This window comes from Neovison vison, chromosome 5, assembly GCF_020171115.1.
Source record: "Neovison vison isolate M4711 chromosome 5, ASM_NN_V1, whole genome shotgun sequence".
NCBI lineage: Eukaryota > Metazoa > Chordata > Mammalia > Carnivora > Mustelidae > Neogale > Neogale vison.
Genome location: NC_058095.1, coordinates 109,931,082 through 109,953,735, shown reverse-complemented (window position 1 = coordinate 109,953,735; position 22,654 = coordinate 109,931,082). Strand labels below are relative to the sequence as shown.

Genomic DNA, 22,654 nt, shown 5'->3' with positions numbered 1-22,654 from the left:
GTCTCCAATTGCCTCTCACCACTTTCTCCTCTCCCTGTGTATATAGACTGCTCCTCACATCAGGAGCTGAAGCTGATTTCTCTCCCCTTGAATCTGGGCTGATCCTGTGTCTGCTTTGACCACTGAGAAGGCAGCAGAAGCCATGTCTGGGACTGGAAACTTCTGGCTCCTTCCTTTTGGAATGTCCATTCTTGGGATGTTCCCTCTTGGAAACCAAGTGCCAAGCTATGAGATGTGCAAGCCACATGAAGAAGCCAATGGCTGGGTGATTTGGTCCCTGCTGGGCTCCCAGCTGACAGCCAGCATCAAGTGCCATGCCCCAGAGTAGGTCAGTTTATTTTATTTTATCTTTTGAAGATTTTATTTATTTGTAAGAGAGAGGGGGAGAGCGAGCGAGTGAGCACAAGTAGGGGAGTGGCAGGCAGAGGCAGAGGAAGAAACAGGCTTCCCACTGAGCAAGGAGCCCAATATGGGACTCGACCCCAGGACTCTGGGATCATGACCTGAGTCGAAGGCAGATGCTTAACCAACTGAGCCACTCAGGCATCCCTGGAGTGGGTCATTTTAGATGTTCCACCTGATTTGAGACCCTGGATGTCCATAGTCCCAGTCAAATGACATGGAGCAGAAAAATCATCTAGCAGTGCCCAGTCAACAGAATAAATCATTGCTGCTTTAAGTCACCAAGTCTTGGAATAGTGTGTTACATGGTAATACACAACTGTAACACTTAACTTTTACATAAATGTCTTTTTTAGAGGCGGCGTCATGTTCACATTGAAAATAATTATGTTGGGCCAAGCCAACAGATAGCTTTTATTACTTTGAAGAGAGTTTTCCAAGTTCTCTAAATATTTAGAGAAGGAGGAAGGGAACCTGATCCTCTAATAATTCATTAATGGGAATCGGAGGGACTTTTTAGGTGTTCTTTTTTCAGAAAGGCTAGTCTTGATGAGAAAAGTTAATGCTAGTGCTGGAGTTCTTCCGCTTTCCCTGTGCTTTATTGCTGCCCCCTAGTGGGTAGAAAAAGAATGAAACAGAGCATGGGTTATATATTCCACATGCCCCTGACTAATTCCCACCAAATATTTCAAATCGAGTTCCGCTAAAGTTTACAGGATTTCCTGGTGGGGAGAGGATGAGTGAGTGGGGTGGGAGTGTGGATGATGGGGTATTTTTTACATGGAATTAAAATTTGAGCATTTTAGTGAAGTTACTGATTTTTAAAACCATCTTACGTTTGTTGTGGGATATTGTTTTAAACGAATTTCCTTTTCTGTATACTCACAGCATTCTCTAGTGCTGTGCTTGTTCTCAGTGGCAACCACAGAAAATAACAGTTTTAACACTTACACCTAGAGGCCAAGAATGCCTTATGCTCAATTTTGCAAATCCACACCTATTATCCACAAACTATTCTGTCATGTACCTTTATCAGAGGCTTCAAACTTTTATCTCCCCACAAATCCTTTTTTAACAGAAGCTTTACATGTAGATAAAAGTGAACAAGTGAAAACGAACAACTCTGAGAGGCTTTGGTTGAAAAATCCCAAATGTTCCCTTGCTGCCACTAGCCCTCTTCTTGTCACAGTATGCACCTGTGGGAACCGAAGGGAGCAGGATTTGAAAGCCAGAGAATTAGATACTGTTGCTATTTCAACTCCTCTACAAATGTGTTTTACCATCCATGAAAATTTTATTATTTACCTTATGTATCTAAAAAGTTTCCCTGGGGGGCACCTGGGTGGCTCAGTGGGTTAAGCCTCTGCCTTCAGCTCAGGTCATGATCTCAGCATCCTGGGATTGAGCCCTCTGCTCAGCAGGGAGCCTGATTCCTCCTCTCTTCCTCTTTGCCTGCCTCTCTGCCTACTTGTGATCTCTCTCGGTCAAATAAATAAATAAAATCTTTAAAAATAAATAAATAAATAAATAAATAAATAAATAATAAAAATATTTTAAAAAATAAAAAATAAAAAGTTTCCCTGGGTTTTCTGAAGGTAAAACTGTGTAGAACTTAAGGGTACAAGCAAACATCAGTTACACAGCACGGGGACCCTCGGGGATAGGCAATGCTAGCTGACTTCTTGCCATCTTCACTCCCTTTCCTTTTTTTGTCTGTCTTTCTCTGTCTCCCTCCTCCTTTTTTCTTTTTTCAACCTCTCCTCCCATCCATCCTCCATCTCCTCCCTCCCACCAAGCCCTGTCCCCAAAACAATTTGAGTCAGGTTACAAAATTACATCCAAACCTAAGAATTAAATGAATAAAATCATATGAAATTTTTTGTTTTTTGATATAACTTTTTAAAAGATATTTTATTTGAGAGAGAGAGAGAGCATGAGCAGGAGGGAGGAGTAGAGGGAGAAAAGGGCTCCCCACTGAGCAGGGAACCCCTTAAGCCAGGCTCCATTCCAGGACCCTGGGATCATGACCTGAGCTGAAGGCAAATGCTTAACTGACTGAGCCACCCAGGCACCCCAAAATCGTTCAATTGTTAAGAAGAAATAAGTATGGGCAAAAATAAGATAATGGCAGAGAGGAGCTTTACTCCTCCAAATTCAGAGTTAAAACTGCACATTTTGCTAGAAGCAAGCTGAAAATCTAGCTCCAAGTTCTCCAGAAGCTAATGCAAAAAGGAAAATGTCATTAGTTACAGAATTTACTCTATCAATATAAGCCAAACAAACTAGTTTTTTTAGGGGCACAGAACTGAGCTCTGATGGCAATCCCTTCACCCAGGCCTCAAGGAGAGGACACCTGTGGGATGCAGTAAACACAGCTTTGTGTTTATCACAATGTCCCTCAATGAAATCTGATGGCATAAATATACGTATTCCCATTTTGTAGAACAGGAAACAGACGCTCAGAGAAGTTAGGACACGTATCTCAGATCACACAGCCAGGGAGGTGGGTAGCCAGGATTCCAATTCTCACGCGTTTTCTCTTCACTTAGGCTATCTGTTCAGATTCAATGCCTTCACATTTGTGTTAGACACATTCATTTCATCCACTCATTTTTTCACCCAGCAATTATTCATTAGCTGTCTAATATGTATATTTCCTGGGAGATTTAAAAAAACTATAACAGAGAACCTTCTAGCTGAGGAAGATCATGCTTTCACATGTTAGGAAAACAAGGCTTCTGGGTTAAGAAATTAGCATGTTAACTTTTTACCCTTTACTAAATCCTTGTTTGTAATTTGGCCAGGTTCTCCCTTATGCCTTTACAAATATTCCCTACAGTCATGAAGAGAAGGCTCTCCTCCATCCTATTTTAGCAAGATCTTTGACAAAATCTGGTCTAAAGCCCTAAGCTGGCTGGCCTTTCTTGGTTTTTAAGTGTCTTATCACTTCTTGGTTCATGGATGTTCATGGGATTACAAGAGACACTCACTCATTTACAAATACTTTCTGAATGTCTACTACAAACCAGGCGCTACTCCTCATTTCAGGCATGGGACATCTACACTGACCTAGTTACCCTGAAAGCATGAAGCAATGTTAAAGGTAAGGAGACTGAATGGGATCTCGGAGCCTAAACTTAGCCCTATCATTCGACATAGAGTTTGAGGTTGTAAAGCATGGTAAGAGACTGGTGAAAAACACAAGTAAAGGTAAAAAGAAGATGACATTTTAAGGGCCAAGAGCAGGGCCAAAGAAGAAATGAAGGAGTTATAGTATTAAGCGAGAAGGAAAATCTGAAGATGATGCAGCAATGAAAAAGTAGAGAAAATGTTTTAGCATAGAAATCGCAAGGCCCATTCAAATGAAAGACCTAGAAAGGGGGGTAAAAAAGCATTACTTTAAAGCCACGTGATTTTTTAAACCACGGCAAGTAGGTCAAGATGAAAAACCTGAGCATCTGGAGAACTGTATCTTTCTGAGAGATTTATAAATGGGGAAGATCAACTTGGAGAAGCCATATAGAGAGAGATCACATTTCAAAAATCCAAAATCCTTCAGTAATTAAAAAACTAAAGGAAAATTTATTTGAAAAGGTGAACTGGATGGCGCCTGAGTGGCTCAGTTAGTTAAGCATCTGACTCTTAGTTAAGTTAGTAAGTTTCGGCTCAGATCGTGATCTCAGAGATTGTGTGAGATGGAGCCCTGGGTCGAGCCCCATGCATCAGGGCTCCATGCTTAGTGGGGAGTCTGCTTGAACTTCTCTCCCTCCCCCTTTCCCTGGCACTCTTAAATCAGTAAATAAATACACACGTACATACAAACTTTAAAAAGGTGAGCTGGAGAAGGACTAGTCAACAGCCCAAGTTAATGTGCTACTGTGTTGTTTTGGGTGCAAGCATGAATAACTATGCTACGAGAGGGTCTCATTTACTATCAGAATGAACAGAAAGTCCTGGAAACACATGTTAACTTCTAGAGGCAGAAGGAACCTATGAAATAATTTATTATGACTCCTTCATTTTGTAGATAAGAAAACCAAAGTTTTGATGAGATGAAATGCTTTGTCTATGCACATGTTCTCGAAGCAAGGCTGGAGTTTTAAATGTAGTTGCTGGGGGTGCCTGGGTGGCTCAGTGGGTTAACCCTCTGCCTTCGGCTCAGGTCATGATCTCAGGGTCCTGGGATAGAGCCCTGCATCGGGCTCTCTGCTCAGCAGAGAGCCTGCTTCCCTCCTCTCTCTCTGCCTGCCTCTCTGCCTACTTGTGATCTGTGTGTGTGTGTGTGTGTGTGTGTCAAATAAATAAATAAAATATTTTTAAAATTTGTAAAAAATAAATGCAGTTGCTGGTGAGCAGAACAAGAAGAGGATGGAGGTACCTTAAGAGAGCCATTAAGGTCTGTGACTGAGAAGAGACCCTTGAACTAATTGAACTGAATGTGCAAATCGCAGCACATTCACAAAACAGAGAAGCAGGAAGAGGAGGGAATTAAAAACATGCAGATCAGAATGTTTCTAAGAAGGATATTCCTGGGGTTAGAATCAAAGATTAGGTACTTTACAAAGTCTACTAATGTATTTGCCTGGGGGAAAAAAAAAAGCCCACTTCAGGCACATTTGAAGGTTAGGGTTATAATCATGGTAGTCAGATTCATAAGGATACTAAGTTAGGGTTTCGGTTTGCAAATGACTGGCACGTGGGAGGCAGCCTCTAGCAAGCTCGCTGCCCTGATGGGATGAGCTGAGCCCTTTGAAGCCTGAAGGAAGTGGCCAAGGAAGGCATGTTCCTTCCTGGTTCCACGCTGCTGCTCCTGCGTTGTTAACTGAGGCCCCATTTTGTTTTTTCCAGTTTTACGGAGAAATCATTGACATGCCTCACTGTGTCAGCGTACGGCATACTGCATGATAGTTTGATTTACATATGATCAAAAGAGGTTCCCCCAACATCCATTTTCTCATACGGATACAATAAAAGGAAAAGAAAGAAGAAAAGAAGAAAGGGAAAAATTTTTCTTCTTGTGATGACAACTCTTGGAATCCACGCTTCGCAGTTCTCCTGGGTACCACACAACAGCACTAGCTGTGTACTTCACAACTAGGAACTGTTTCTCTTGTGATTGGAAGTTCATACCTTTTGACTGCCTTTCTCCAATTTCCCCTCCCCTACCACCTACTTCTAGTAACCACAAGTCTGATTTCTTCTTCCATAAATTCAGTTTCAGTTATTTTGTTTCTTTATTTTTTAAATTCCACATGTAAGTGAGATCAGACAGTATTTATCTTTGTCTTTCTGACTTATTTCATTTAGCATAAAGTCTTTGAGGTCGATCCATGTTCTCGTAAATGGTAGGACTTCCTCCTTTTGATGGCTGACTAATATTCCATTGCATATTCTTTATTCCTTATTAAGGGCTCTTGCAAATCAGTGGTGAATTTCAGAACCCTGTTTTTGAATCACTGCCAAATCATGAATCTAAGGGGACAGACTCAACCATTCATCTAAGTCACATTTGGCTGCTAGTTTTCCTGTAAGCACTTAAATTTATTCAATTCACTTAAATTAAATCAATACCTACAAAATCTCAACATTTGGCCAAAGAAATTACTGGTTGTTCATTTTTATGAAATTATTTCTAAAGTCTTAAGAAAACAAAATAATCCTCCAAATTGCCAAAGCCACAAAACCCGCTCACTTCCTTAGGTTGGTGAGCTTTGAGTCTTAGCTTAGAGGAGGCTGGTAGTTTCCAGATCAATAGTGAAAGAGAATTTCTGATAATGGCCACTTAGAATAAAACCACCTGACTCAACTTCCCTAAAGTTGGAATGCAGAAACTATTTGCAGGAGGTTACTAGAGAACATAGTGCTGTGGAATTTACAGAAGGAAATACATTCTCTAAAAATAAATGCAAAAATGCAAGCTAAATTTTCTCTGAGGGGTTTCCTAAGTGATAATGAAAAGCAGCAGAAAGGTTGGAAAAGGTGACTTGCCCAGAGTGAGATGCTCATGGGCTAGATTCCTTTCCTAGAGGGGGTAGTGGTGAGCTGGTCAGTATTTTGGTTCGATATACTGATGCCCAGTTATGTAACTGTGAGGATCAGGGAGGCATCTGTAACCTGGCATCACATTGCCTGGGACTCTTTTGAATGTGTCCTACTTTTCCTGCAACTTGACACACTGGGTAAAGTAAAACTGGAAACTCAGGACCCAGATTCCTAGCTCTACCTCAATAATTTCAATACGCAGAGAGGAGAAAGCTATACAACGTGCGAATGTTCGGTCAATAATCCGAAACAACATGTAATCAAGGATATCATTAGTACTGCAATCTTAGTGCTAGACCACACTGCCTGAAGAGCAGGAACATAAAATACACAGGAGTCCGAAGCAAAATAAAATGCCCCTAAGTTTTTAAGAAGCCATCGTGATAAACCGTGAGACAAGGGAGTAGCTTTGCTTCAGGTAATTTGGTCCCCTTCATGTTACAAAGTTGCCCACTGCAGGGGACCTACCCACCAGTAATTTACTGTATCTTCTTGGGATACTATTCCTTTATGGATACAGATATTCCAAAGTTTTACATAAAGGAGGAGTCTGAAAATATTTTAAAAATGACTTTGTTTTTAAGAGCCAAATCATGATGAAGAGCCTCAAATATAGGTGACCGTTTAAAGGAGCTCTTATGAATTCTTCTGTCAAGTCAAAAATCTTTGGATGGTCTTTTTTCTCCCTGCAGATACACTGATTTCCCCGAGGGCTGCTCCAGAGCCCAGAACTCATGTCTCTGCAGCATTGGAGGTAAAGGTCCAGGAAGGAGTGAGGGGGGTGGGCACAGACCAGGAAGGAGTAAGGCAGGGGCACAGACTCTGCGGCTCTCTTCTCTGGCTATCTAGGGCCTGTAAACTCTCCCAGGAAGCCAGAAGGCAAGGTTACTCCAAACCGAGTGAACATGCTGTTCTGGAAGCCTCTGTGGTCTGATCACGGTTGAGGGGCTTTGGAAGCTGTACAAAGCATAGCACACAGAACTCGGCTCAGTCACCAACCATGGAGTTCCCATCCCCACCCCACCCCCTCCCCAGCACCAGCACACCCCTGATGCCACCTGTTTTCTACGGAGTTGCTCAGAGCCATTACGGATGTGACACAGAGCAAACGTCTTACAAGCAGAGGGGATACCCAGACTTGTAGGTATGGAAGCCCTTGATGCTTTGTCATTTCTCTCCTTCCCCAGGCTGTAGACAAAGACGCCTCTGGGGTTAACGTCTTGAAAATCTGCAGCTACCCTTCATTCTGCATTCTACCACGAAGACTTTGAGATCCAGACTCTTCCCTACTGAAACGTCAGGGTATCCTTGGATCGTTTCAAAATGCTAAATATTATGACGGACTAGCAGATTACCTACTATTCAATTACCTCAATATCAGACACCATTCATTCATTGTTCAGTCATTCATTCTTTCTCATCCTCTATGAGACTAGGTGCAAAGCACCACTCTTATAGCTAGACTATGAGCACAGGGGTTGCAAAGCCTCAAACTTCAAGAAGCCCACAGTTAAATGTCAGGTTTCAAATGTAATGCACAGATTTTAGTTCACTTAATGCAAGATGGTTAAACAATGCAAAAAGTTTTGAAGATCAAAAACAAACAAGTGAAACAGGGCTGTGAGAGGAAAAAAGATTACCAAGAGTAAGAAATTAGCATAGAAACTTACCAAAAAGTAAAAAGAGCAAACATCTAAATCAGCCATGCAAAAAGGTAGCCAGATAATTTATACACATGTACATCTCCAAGGAAACCTTAACCAAAATAACTGAGGAGAATTGGGACGCAGAGCCCCACGTGGGGGCCTGGGAGACCTAGCATACTGTCTGAGGACTGTCGGGCACCGATTTGCCTCCTTGGACCTCTGTTTCCTCATCTATAAATTGAGAGATGAAATCCCTTCCATGTTAAAAAGTTCCAAGTCTATTCACTAGCTGGTAAGTGTGTGTACAAGTTAGAGCCCAGAGAAGGTGTATTTCAAATGGGCCTAGAGATAGGGACAGGGGCCATCAGGAGCCATGGCAGTCACCCCGATGGTCCTTCTTGGGGAGGCACAGTCTCTGAAAAGGACCCAGCATCTCCCAGCCCCTCCCGGCTCCTGCCCTTACCTCAGCAGCAGGTAAATCTCTGTCCTCATGCATTCTCCTCACTGACCAAGGCAGATGCCCCTTGCTTGGTGGCTCAACACAGAGCAGCAAAGTTACCAAAGCAGCACATGGGACCTGCTTTCTGAGATGTCAAATCTGTGAACAGCTTAAGACATGCTGATCCAGTTCACTCCCGGTTTCTAGGCAAGGCTGTATGCAAACTGGCCCAGAAAGACAGCCACCTACTATTTTCTTAAAAATATCCAAATAAGGAAACCCTGTCACCTCTCTGGTGTCTCATATCCCTACCTGTAACCTAAATCTTTTCTGATACAATGAAAACTTGCTCTCTCTTGAGCTATTCTCAGAGGGAATTATAGAAGCTGCTCAATTCATAAAAATTCTGTCACATGCCTTAAGTGATCGCCACCAAACCTTTTTTTTTTTTTTTAATTCTTTTAACCTGTTTTTGGGGACTTATCTTCCAAACCTTTTCTTTGCTATATTCTGGGTCTATGGCAACTTCCTAAAATGATGACATAAGAATAACAGAGTCAGGGGCGCCTGGGTGGCTCAGTTCTAAAGTGTCTGCCTTTGGCTCAGGTCATGATCTCAGGGTCCCACATCGGGCTCCCTGCTTAGCAGGAAACCTGCCTCTTCCTCTCCCAGTCCCCCTGCTTGTGTTCCCTCTCTCTGTGAAATAAATAAATAAAATCTTAAAAAAAAAAAAACAGAAGAAGAAGAAGAAGAAGAAGAAGAACAGCGTCATAGACTGTAGAGGAGAAGGGACCATAGAGATAATCTATCTGGCCACACTCTTCCTGCCACAGAGCGCACTCGGATTGGAGTCTGGGCCTCCTTCCTTTTCCTCTTTCCATTTTAAGTTTTCAAACTCAAGAGGTCATGCTGTTCTTGAAGTAAGACCTGCTCAATATACAGTAATTTTAATTCCCCCATGATTTCAAATATTTAACCAATATAATTTCATGTGTTTCCTGTATATGAAGAAGAGCTTAATGAAGAACTTAATGGGAAAACAAACAAACAAACAAACAAACAACAAAACCTCTCTAGGTATTGAGAAGATACTGTCAGGCTACAAAGGTCCTAGGTCCTGGGCTACAAACAACAGGTGCTAAATCCTATGTACACGTACTATTGGCATCTTCTAGTTCAAAATGACCAAGGCTAGGTAAATGACTTCTTCTGGGTGGTTTTTTTATTTTCCTTGACTTTGCACTGAGGGTCTCTGATTTTCCTTTGTAACCAAAAAAAGCAAACCCCATTAAAACAACTCACCCTGACGCACCATGTTCCAAAGATAAAATGCCAAATTTACAGATAAAAACTAAAACGACACCCTCAGACTTCTAAAAACATCTGCATGGCTTCAGACACTCTGTTCCTCTGGCTGTCAGTTGGGGATCAGTGAGCTTTTTCTATCCTCAGCTCTGTTCCTGACCTGAGCATGTGGCTTCTGGGTCCATATCCGCTCTTTCAGCAGACTGTGAGATCACCGCTGGACATCTAGACCGGAGGTCACCTCATGGAGCTGTCACCTGGCAGGTAACCAGGTGAATGAACAAACCCATTAACTGATAGCATACAGGGCTTGAGAAGTTTACTCTTACCTCCTTTGAAGAGTTTAACGATAATATTCTTGGGCACATGCTAAAAATATCCCTCCCGTGGAAAGGGACAAAGGCCTAGAGCAAGTGAGCGAATGTTTCAAATTTTGTGAAACCATTTTGCTGGAAGAATGACCTTGCTGAGTTGCTATGGGGGTGAAGAGAGGCTAGTGTCCCTAGGCAGTCTTCCAACGGCTGCGGAAGGCTCCCTGGCCCTGCCCGGCCAGTTGCCAGAGGGTTTCTGCTTGTGTGGTAGCAAAGTCTGGGCCTGGGGATCCTTCAAGCTGTCTCTGGAAACCCTGCTGGCTGCCTGTGATGCTTGGCAGTGGGTCTCTAAGTACAGTGTCTGACTTTGACAGGAGTCCTGCAGAGATATAGCTGTGAGCTAAAGGAGGGGCAGAGCAGCTGGGCAGCTCCAAGTCCTGGAGCCAGGAGCCCCCAGGAAACAGCGAGGAATGGGTGCTAGAGGTCCCCTGGATGTAACCTGCATGGAACAATCTGGACTATGAAAATATGTCTGTACATTTCCTCTTTCAATAACTATCTGCCAAATACCTGCTCTGTGCAGGTCCTGGGTTAGATGGTAGCAACACAAGGATTAGATGTGGCCCCAGCCTGTTTAGTATGGAGGATGGATTCCAGTCACTAGAATATGAAGGGAAATTTAGATCCTCAGGAAGGGGGAGAAGAGCTCTCCCCTGGAGAGCCAAGCACGGCCCCTGCAAGAAGTGACATTGACCTGGATTTCCACAGATGAGGAGCCTTTTTTTCATATTCATACAGGATGATTAATCCTTATTCTCTCCATCTATGTTGGAGTCAGAGACAACAATAGCTAAAGGACAAAAGGGAAGGTCAGCTAATGTTCAGTGAATGGTTAGTTAATGCTAAGTGTTTTATACGCATTATCACATTTAACGTTAGCCACAATCCTATGCAGCATTATTGTGATTTTTCTCTCTGTAGATGAGGGAACTGATATTTTAATAATGGGCTCAGGGTTACCCTGCTATGACTAGGGAAGCCTTACATTTACTCCAGAGTACGGGGGGAGGGTCAGCAAGGGACACTGCCCCACACTGCAGGCCAACACTATGTAGGTCTTACTGGAGGTACCTTTCCTTGTGCCTGTGACCACTGGATTTCTGCATCTTAAGGTTCTCTGCTCTCCTTTGGGGTTATGCAGCTCTGACCTCGTGTAAACGAAGGACACACACCCTTTGCAAGATTTTACCTATGGCTGGGGCTCTCCCTGGGCTCTTTTGAGATATTCTTAATGTTTCTTCTCTGCAATTCTTCACCATCTTGAGGGAAGAGTTAAGAGTGAGAAAACACCTCGAGGGGGATCTTGCCTTTCCCTGCCTGCGCCTCCTGCCTCTGGTGCAGGAGGGCTGGTCTTTGTTAGAAGCTCCACACCTGTCACCCAATCACATTTCGTAAAGCGCTGGCCTCCTTCTAGGTGCTGGAGATGCAAAGATGAAGAGGGGGAAATCCCTGCTCTTACATGACAACCTGTCCTGTGAAAGAAGAAGCCAGTGCATCTCAGAGGCCAGCCCGACCTCCACACTCCAAAGGGGTTATGATCATGGTGCTGTGGGAGCCGGGAGAGGGAAGCACTTAACTCTGTCCCAGAAGAGAAGGGAAAGCTGTCCAAAGGCGGTGATACTGACCTTCATTGAGTTACATCTTAAAGAACTAGTTGGAATTTTCCAAAAAGACAGAATGGAAAAGGGCCCTCCGTTTCCCCATACAGTGGTACCCCCCCCCCATCTGTAGGGTAGACGTTCCCAGATCCCGAGTGGATGCCTGAGACCACAGATAGTACCAAACCCTACAAATACTATGTTTTCCTTTATATATACACCACTATGGTAAAGTTTAATTTACAATGTAGGCACAGTAAGAGACTGGCAATAGTAGCTAAGAGAACAATTCTAATACTCTGCAATAAAACTGATGTGAGTGTGGTCTCTCTCTCAGAATTTCTTACCACTGTACTCACCCTTCTTGTGAAGATGTGTGATGATAAAATGCCTGTGAGATGAAGTGAGGTGAATGACGGAGGCACAGTTATGTACAACTAGTAGGCTACTGTTGACTTTGACCTTCTGAAAATACGTCTGAAGGAGGACGTTCTGGTAACTGAAACTGTGGACGCGAAACCATGGGAAAGGGGGGACTACTGGATAAGAGAAAACAGTCCCGCAAAGTGAGGAGACAAGCCCGAGAAGATTGCCAAGGAAGCTGCTGGGGGTTTGGCATTACTGGCCCTGAAGGCAGCTCCCAGAAGAGTTTGGGGAAGTGCCAGCATGGCTGCCTTCCTCTTGTTTCTAGAAGAAAAACCTTGGTGGTCTAGGCTCTCCTTTCTGTCTTCAGTCGCAATGCTTACAGCATGTCCTCTAGGTAAGACCCTCTCCAACCTCCTCAGGCAATAAAATAATTGCACCTAGAAGCCATTTCTGCCTTGTGTATGGACATCGCTTTCTCCTCATATCGCCATCTCCCATCTAGAAAATACAGCCTTACAGAGTGAGGAAGGAACTGGACATGTTACAAAATGGGAAATGGGGGCCTGGAAAAGTGAAGTTGCTCCCCAGAGTCTCACAGTGAGTCAGTGATTGCTCTGAAAGGAGAAGTAGAGCCTGGAGAATGCTAGTTTAGACTAGCCAAGATATGGGAAAAACAGAAGTCCATTCACATTTAAACTACCTAACAGAGTAAAAACAAACAAACAAACAAAAAAACAAACAAACCTGTTGAGATGCAAAGTCCATGAAATGTGCTTTATAGCTTAGGGAGGTAGATGGTGAGGAAAATGGGAGGAGGTTCTTCTCCCACACCTTTCCAGAATGGCCTGGGCTCCATAGTTGACAGCTTCTCCCATTGCTACCCTGTCCAAGCCAGCAAAAAGGCATGTCAGGACATGGGGAGATAGAGAGGAGAAGGGAGTTGGGGAAAATTGGAAGGGGAGGTGAACTATGAGAGACTATGGACTCTGAAAAACAATCTGAGGGGTTTGAAGTGGCGGGGGGTGGGAGGTTGGGGTACCAGGTGGTGGGTATTATAGAGACCATGGATTGCATGGAGTACTGGGTGTGGTACAAAAATAATGAATACTGTTATACTGAAAATAAATAAAAAATAAGTACATAAAAAAATTAAAAATTGAAAAAAAAAAAAGGCATGTCAGGCATGCCCTAAACCTCATCCAAATGCTAATGATCAGGTGGGGGAGTGGGTTAGCCCATGCATGGGTATTAAGGAGGGCATATATTGCATGGAGCACTGGGTGTTATACGCAAACAATGAATCATGGAACACTACATCAAAAACTAATGATGCACTGTATGGTGACTAACATAGTGTAATTAGAAATAAAGAAAGAAGGAAAGGAAGGAAGGAAGAAAGAAAGAAAAGAAAGAATAAATGCTAGTGATCTTGCCTTCCTTTGGGAAATTATATGTATATTTGTATATCTATAATAAATAAGAAGCAGCATGGTATGGTGAAAAAATGGTGAGTTTCTATGCAACTGCTTCTTGCTATGTGTTTCTGTACATATTCCTTATGTTTTCTGAGCCTCAGTTTCTTCATATGTTCATATGTAAAAAAGGGACATTAGTAATGCAATTTATAGGGCTCACTCCATAGGGCTGCATTAGAATTCAATGAGACAAAGGGTTTAAATTGTATACAACCGTGCTTGGTGAAGGAAGGAAGGAAGGAAGGAAGGAAAGAAGGAAGGAAGGAGTCAAGAAATGAAGGGGAAAATTTCAAAAAAGAACTTTCATAAAATTATCATGGGGAACAAACTCAAGTTCTACTATAAATTATATAAAATATTATGTATAGTCACCACCTAAAATCCACACTTAACTGTATGTATGCTGTGTGTGTGTGTGTGTGTGTGTGTGTGTGTGTATAAATCTAGATTTCACATCTATGTTCTATCTTCAACTGTCCTTAGCTTGGCTTCTTTGGGCTCTTTTACTACATTTCCCATCCAGAGTCTTTGAAGGCAGTTTCAAAAGGCATTGCAGGAGTGATGGATGCCACAGATGAGAAGTTGGTGGTATTGGTACTGGCTGATCTCAGGTTGACTTGTCAAGGGGCTCTGGGCCTAGCCTCGCCTGAAATACCGAAATGATGGAAAGTACCTACTAACAGTTGAGGAAGTGCGACCCAGAGGACAAAACATATAGCAACTTTAAAAGCCTGACCACATCCACCATGAGTCACAAAAAGAAACGAGACTATATGGACCACTGGCCCATACCTCCTCGGTCTCAGGGCTGTACCAGTGCCCGGCGACGGATTCCGTCATCCTGGACCCTACTTCTCTCAGCTCCCTGGTTCTCCAGGCATTTCCTCTATTACTGTTGGAGCTGGGAAACTACCAAGACAATGTGCAGCCCACATTTGTATATTAGCAATGACTTAATAATTCTTAATAATATGACCTCATTTTCTATAGGCTCCATGGGGTAGTTGTTCTAGAACCTCTAACGACAAGCTCATTCTCATAAAAAACAAAATGAGGACTAACACATACACAAAGGCAGGAGATTTGTATTAATTTGATGGGCTATACTTATCTTCACTCCGTTGGAAGCCACGGTTTGGTTGGCAAATATTTACCAATACCAACTGACAATGGGATTTGTGATAACATTTCATTTGTCAAAATTTTAAAACACCTTTAAGAAACTGTGACTATAAAATGGGAAACAGGCAGGGTGTAAATCTTGGCTCTGGCACGTACTGGCTCTGGGACCTCAGAGGTAACCTTCCCCAAACCTCAGTTCGGTCATCTGTTATAAGAAGAGGACCACATTGACCTTATCTGGCTTTGGTGTGAAAATGGAAGAGTAAATATATGTCAAGGGTTTAGCACGGCGCCTACCAAATAGCAAGGGGCCGGTCAGTCCATAGTGAGGTGTGTAGTAGAGTGAAGTGTGCACAGTGGCTGATGGTGGGGGGAAGAGGAAGAGGAAAATGAACCCAAGAACAGACCAAGGAAACAGTACTTTCCCCCATTTTACAGATGAAGAAATGGATACTTGCTCAGGCTCCACACTTAGTACAAGGCTAGAAAGTGAATCCAAATTTGCTCTCCTTCTGTATACCAATACCATGTTTCATGCAGAGAAAGGACAGTCCTACTCCCAAAGTTTAAAAAGCTAACATTAGATACAATGTTAAACACAATATATACTATATACAGTCTATATGATCACCAAACAGATGAAGTATTGTAATTGCCTTTCTCTGTGGTCGCTGGCAAGAAACAAAGAGTCAAGGATATTTTGATGAAAAAAAAAAAAAAATCTTAATCTGAAAGACAATGAGGGAAGGGGAAAATCTGAAAAACGTCTGCAAGGCGACCATAGTATTCTATCTTTCCAAAGGGTAAATTTTTTTAATGTCTATAAAGCACTGGAAACAACAGAGAAAGTTCGTTTCCCATTTTTAATATGAAGAAGGGGGTGTGCAGTAAAGCCAGCACCATAGATGTCACTCATTGTGTTTGTAGTTTCATTTTGCACATGTCACCTGGATTTCTCCTTAGGGACCCTTGTGGTGAAAATAAGCTGAGCTGATGATGTCAAGGAGGTGTAGAGGACCCACGTTTTAAAATGCTACACCAGAGGTTAACAAAGACGCAAGCTGAATTCTAAATTTTGCCTGAGAAATGGCAAAAGGAAGATGTAAATTTTATACAAATACATCTGTGCACCTCTTAACTTCATATATTTGGATACATAGCGTGCATAAATCTGGGTGCTGACAACCCAACTGGGGGATCAAAATGCAGGCTGTTGTTTAAACGCAAAGTAATTATTCCATTAATTCACTTCCCTCTTGAAAGTACAACCAGAGAAAAAAAGGAAAACACATTATCCAGGAGATTGCAATTCACATGCATAATTCATTTGCCTGTAGAATTTGGTGTCTTAGCTTTTCTGCCTGTGGAGAACATAATCACTTTTCCACTTCAGCTCAGCCACTCAGGAAGGTGTGTGTATATGTGTGTGTGACCGAGAGAGAGAGAGAGAGAAAAGACAGAGAATGTCCATCTGTCATACAACTGGTGCTGGACTAAAACAAGAATCAAGACTGCAACCACAGGACTGTGGCTTTGCTAGTTGCTCAGTTTAACATTTTTCCTCCCAGACAAAAATGAATGACCATATTTGACAAACAAGCCTCCTTTTAACTTACAAATGGGCCTGACGCAAAGGTGCGGCTCTGAGGCTCACCAAAACTTATTTTAACTTTGAAAGTGGGTCACATTTCCTCCTCTATTTTCAACCCACAATTAAAACACTCTTTCGTTCTTTCAGTTTGTAGGACGCCTGTATTTGGCCAATACTGTATAAATATGGGTATATGGACTTCAGCATAAATATTAAATTATTTAATTTATTTGTGTCTATTGGTCACAACAATCAGAAAATGTGAAGACCATTTGACTGAAAATATTATTCCAACCTACAAAGATGGGGAACTTTTCAAAGATTTTGAGGTACAAGTCATGTTTTGTGACCTATGCAGAGATCTATAAATTGGTAAAAACTAAATACTTAGTCAAGTGCACAGAGGTGCGGGGTAAATGCTGCTGCTGATGACGGACGAAGAAGAAGTCTGTTTGACAAATGCAAATTATAATATAAATGCACTTATTTGGGGTAGATTATGATTATTTGAGCTCAACTCAAGAGCTTTGGTACAAATAAGCCGCATGGTCACTGTCTGTTTATTCCAGGAGAATATTACTTCTCTTAGAACCTAGCAGTTATACAGAACTGATTCAGCTGTGGAAAATTAAAGTAATAAAATATTTGAATGCATTAACTTGTCTTCAGATATGAAGATAACTCTCTAACCACCTCACAAGATTGTAGCGATGACTAAATGCATCAATATGGTTAAAAACACTTAGGAAAATACTCAGTCCGAAGTGAGTAATCGGTAAGTGTCAGCTATTATTATTAGGGTGAGAAATTGAAATTCTTCCATTCCCCCCTCTGCTATTCGCTGTGTCTTACAAAATGGAGAGATGATGAAATTACAGGGAAGACTGCTGTAATCACCAAACCCGTCAAACCAAAACAATGGGGACAGTCTGATAGTTTAAGGAAGTTGATTCAGGAGGGAACCGAAGAAAGCCAGAAGAGATGCCATCTGGGCAGCTTGAGGGAGACGCCCCTAGAATGTGGTGGCAACTTCTCAGAACTTCAAAATGGAAACAGTGTGAAATGTGTTGTTGTTTTTTTTTTAACTTAAAGCTTAAACTTTTTTAAAAATTTTTTATTTTTTATAAACATATATTTTTATCCCCAGGGGTACAGGTCTGTGAATCACCAGGTTTACACACTTCACAGCACTCACCATAGCACATACCCTCCCCAATGTCCATAACCCCACCCCCCTTCTCCCAACCCCCCTCCCCCCAGCAACCCTCAGTTTGTTTTGTGAGATTAAGAGTCACTTATGGTTTGTCTCCCTCCCAATCCCATCAAGCTTAAGCTTTTTTTTAAACATTTAGTTATTTTAAAGAAGAGTGAGTGCGGTGGGAGAGGGAGAGAGAGAAACCCAAGTAGACTTTCCAGTGAGCAGGGAGCCTGACGGGGCTCAAACCCATGACCCTGCAATCACAACCTCAGCTGAAATCAAGAGTTGTTCTCTTAACGCACTGAGCCACCCAGGTGGCCCGAAACATGAACACTTTTTTGATTTAAGTGCATTGCCACATGGCAAAATAGGGAAACATGAAACTCTTGAAATCGGTTGACGATGGTTAGTTTTATATTTTGGTGGGTCTCTAATTCTAATTTTTATGCCTCCGGGGTTCAATGGGAAGATGCATAGCCTTATTTCAGTTGATTTCTGAGGTTGGGAAACCAGCCAACAAAAAAACCTAAAGAGACCGTGAGATTAATATAAATGATGTCACTCTGTTATAAAATCTACTATTAGTCATAAAATCCAGTACTTTTACAATCTTACTTTATAAATTGTGACCCTTCATTAATACAATCTCATGAGCGAGTTTCTTAATTTTATTTCACCTTAACTAATATAATAATTTGTTTGCCTTTTCTCCTGTATACATAAAATGTCTTTATTTTGTAAATAACAAGAAGTTGACTTGAGAACTTTCTAGAATAATCCAAAGTAATTAAGCAAAAGTTAATGGGTTTCCGGTCATCAAAGAAGCCCACTGTCGGTGCAATAGTTTTGCTAAGAGTAGTTAAGTTTTAGCTCAAAGAATGAAAATCATAATTTCGTCTGTTTGTTGTGGTCATTAGACAATTTCTTAAATACACTGAACTCGATATTTAGTGCTTTGAGGCTAAAATAAAGAATAGTGTTTTGGCAAAGAGGAAGCATGGTAGAATACAAAATATTGTATGATTACTGTAGCTTTTTTCACTGGGGGATCTCAGTAAATATTAAGAGGTGAAGTCAGAGAAAAGACTTCCGTGCATATCTAAGGAGCTGACAGAAAATACTTGAGACAACTTTTCAATTTAGTCAGTGTCACTGGGCACCTCTCATGAGCTAGGAGAGCAAGAGAAGGAGCTCAGGCTGTTAGCAAACAACAGTATGATTACTGCTATACTTACTCTAAGATCAAAGCCCTATGCAGGCACACACAGGAGAAACCGTTAGTGGGGGCAAGGGAGACGGGGGAAGGGTCCAGAAGGGAAGACCTCAAAAAGGACACGCTTCTTGAAGTGAGTCTGGAAAACTGACTGTAAGTTTTACAAATAAAAGAAAGCAATTGGAGCAAAAAAAAAAAAAAAAAAGTGAAAGAGCTTGGAACTTTCTGGCGGCTTGTGGTCTTGTGTACCCAGAACATGGCCAAGAGAGGATGGGGGAGAGCCAGAGCAGAAGGAAGTGACAAGAAATAAGGTTGGGGAAGTGGTTGAGGCAAGTTGGTGAAGGCACACAATTCTTTAGTAAAATGATAAATTAAAGGAGAATGCTTCTTTATTCTATTATTACATGAAACCCACAATGATAACTCTTACTTATAAAAATAAAAATGCTTCTGGATTTATTGCATTTTTTTCCTCTTCTCTCTCTCTCTCTCTCTCTCTCTCTCGTCTCTCTTCCTCCCTCCCTTAAAATTGTGAGCACCAAGATCTCTCCAGTCAGCTTCTGAAATAAAAGTCTATAATGATCTACATGTGGGAAAAATATGCTGGTGTGGAAGAGGGGATCTAGAATAGACAGCTGCTTATTGAGAAGGAATATGGAGCCGACAATCCTGGCTATCTACCATCCCTCGACCCTCCAAATGCCCAGTGACCTTTGGCCAGTTTCTTCCATGCTGAGTCCACTCCTCAGGTCTAAGAGCAGTTGAGAGAATTACATAAGATGATGCATAAAGAGTGGCTTCACATTGGAAGGACATATAAATATTATAATAATATTATTATTACTTGTCTTCCCTAAGTAGGTAATATTTGAACGAGACTTCACTTACTGGCCTCCTCCCCTTCTTCAAGGGGGTAGGAAAAAGAATTAGAAATGAGATTTAAATACTGAAATTGTTTGCCAAATTACTGATTGTTTCAGGCATATTCCCCATTATAAACTAAAGGAGACAAAATTTAAAATGTGACAATGAAATTATCCTTGAGATAGTGAATGAAAGGTCCCACCATAGCAGTGTTTGTTCAAAGGACAAGACCCAGAGGATTTTTCCCTGAAGTTACTAGGGGTGAGCTGGAATGAAGAGAAAAGGGTATTTTATAACGTATCTGGTTGACACTTTAACAGTCTAAACGTGATTTAAGTCAAAAGACTTTTTTTTTTCTATTTTGAATTAACTTATCACATTGTTTTACTTCCTCACAAAGTAAGGAAAATACTGATACAACTTCACATTCTGATTTATTTTGTTCTCACTAATAGTTTTACTGGAAATAAGACAGAGCATTTTTTTTTTAATTTGTTGTTTTCTGGGATGCAGATCCTCCTCCCCAATTTCCACATGCTTGCTAATGTGAAACCATTCAGGAAAGATGTGTAAAACAATATGGATAGCCACATTTTGCCACTTTCAGAAATTCACATTTATGGGCACACAACTAATTCCATTCAAATATGCCTGTGCAGATGTTCTTTGAAAATATTTATTTAATAAGAACCAGTTTATAATCAATTTATGTAAGTTTAAAATGAAGACATGGCAAATAAAACACCATTGTCAACTGAGATGGTTTTTCTTTTTTAAGTTGTCCTGAGGAAATAACTTTAGAACACAAGTCGCTCTATTGAAAAAAAAAAAAATGGGTTTTGATAAGCATCCTGCTAAATTAATCCATTTCCAGCCCCAATGGCTTTTTATGTTTACCCTCTATGGTTCTCAATAACTGTTGGATAAGGATAATTAAATGAAGGTTGATGCTACAAGACCCAAAGCCTACAATTTCAACAGAGCTTCTGGAGTGACTATCCCATATCAACTCTATCGGGATTTCTGGTTTTTATCAGTCATTTGTTTGGTCATAAGCCTACCCAATAGTTCAGCCAATTCTGTAAAAACAGTACAATTAAGCAAGCAAATTGCTTTTATTTTTACAAAATAAATGAAGGAGAGGCCCCTGAGATGCCTTGTGGTTATTAAACACACCCATGAAAAACCGTTGGCGCCAAAATCACTCAAATACCCAGTAACACACTCAGTAACGTGTGACTCAAAATGTGAATATATCCACTCAAGTACTGCAAAGCAACTTTTTAGAAAAACAGAACCACAGGAGCTAAAATTAAACTATTCCCACTCGGCCAATGAGCAACACAATCTAAATGATCAATATGCACTTTCCTGAAAACATTTTAAGGCAGATAAAATCACAGTAAATAGCCTCCCTGAAAGGGACCAAGAGATAAATCAGAACATGGTTTGGTTTAAAAGGGGGGGGGGAGAGTTTTTGGGTAAGCGGAGAAGAAGCCACCCCGGAGAACTGAGGGGCCCCCCTCTGAACTGTAGCTTGGTGGGACAGTTAAACCATGGCAAGGCTCGCATAGGGCTCGAGTGACAAGTGCCCGGACCTCTGTCCCCTGAAGGCAGAACCCACAATCCACAAAAACAGAGCCACGCAATGAGCCAAACATTGTAAGCACTTAGAAACGACAAAAAGACATGAAGAAAATTTACCTTGTAGAAAAACTGTCCTCAGTGGTACTGGCGTGTGACCAAAAACCCCCTTCTTTCTGATCTGCAGAAAAACTTTGTCAAACCCGGGTGTGCAGTCACAAGGCAGGAAGTGACTAGAAGGACAAATCATCAGCCGGGAAAGAAATAGATTTTGTCTTTATAAGGACATTTTACCTAACTTTTTTTTCCCCCTTCATGTCTCCTCCCCCCACAGGAATCACCTGACAGAACAGGTCACGCTGAAATTCAGAACTCTCTTACCACTTCCTCTTTATAAAGCATTTCTCTCTCTCCTTCCCTTTCTCTCTAGCTGTCGCTTAGGCTCCCTGGGCTACTTAAACCTGTCTGATTTCCAGATAACGAGGCAAGGTCAGCCTGCTGCCTTTACTACTTGCTCTGACCTGGGCAGCAAATGCAAAGCCCAGGTGCCTGGCTACTAATAGCAAAGACAAACAAATGATTGGTTTTTCGTGGGGTAGCCAGAGGGAAAGGCGGCAGGTACACCTGAAGTAAACTACAAGGGATTTCCTTGGGAAAGCCCGCCCCAGCCGAAACCTAACCTCACTTGAGTGTCCCTGAACAATGATCTTATTGGAGCAAACAAAACAAAATGGTCTCTTTAAGAGGAAGGGAAGAAAGGCCACGATATTATTTACTCATTCTTTTATTTATAGAACATCTATGTGGTAGGGATCTCTTTAACCCAATTAAAGATTTCAATTATTTAGACGTTTTCTATAAAGAGCACCAGCGGGTCACACAGGCAGCTGCTAGAGTTAAATGGGTAGTTAGCTAGCTTCCTTCATACAGACCAGATTTATTTTTTGAATGCACATTTTATAAAATGAGCAAGAGAATTAAAAAAAAAAAAAAACAAAAAACACCTCTACTCTATATCTAAACCCTGGATGCTGGTCTTGAGGGTGAATTCCCATTTTCAAAAGTCAAGTGCTCAAGTGCCCATGGCCTCACGGAGGCTGTGAAGGTTGTGTTAGTGCCTAAATCACATTAACTATACATTAAGCGTAATCTCCAGATCACCCCCAAAAGCTGTGCGGCTCCAGTGGTCAGCTACTGAGGAAAGAGGATTATGGCTGTGTTTTAATCCGATGATAACTTGATCGTGCTTGATCATTCTATAGGCTTCTGTAGCTACAGGGGTCCTGGAACCCCCACTATTGGGTACTCTGGTTGGGGAGCTGCCCTTACACTTCTTTTGTTTCTTTGATTTCTCCTCTAGAAAGTTCCTGCTTCTGACCTCAAATGTTAAACCATGATATTTCTGATTTATCTACATCATTAGCTCATGGTATGTCAG

General features: G+C 41.6%; 1 protein-coding gene across 1 annotated transcript in view; it reads right to left on the bottom strand.

The window, feature by feature from the left end:
- The window catches only part of LCP1 (lymphocyte cytosolic protein 1), a 55,763-nt gene extending 34,122 nt beyond the window's left edge, over nucleotides 1-21,641 (bottom strand). Inside the window, exon 1 of the mRNA XM_044249750.1 lies at nucleotides 21,337-21,641. Coding sequence (XP_044105685.1) covers nucleotides 21,337-21,466 — 130 coding nt within the window. The 5' untranslated portion in view covers nucleotides 21,467-21,641. The remainder of the gene's footprint in view (nucleotides 1-21,336) is intronic.
- Nucleotides 21,642-22,654: the final 1,013 nt, after the last annotated feature.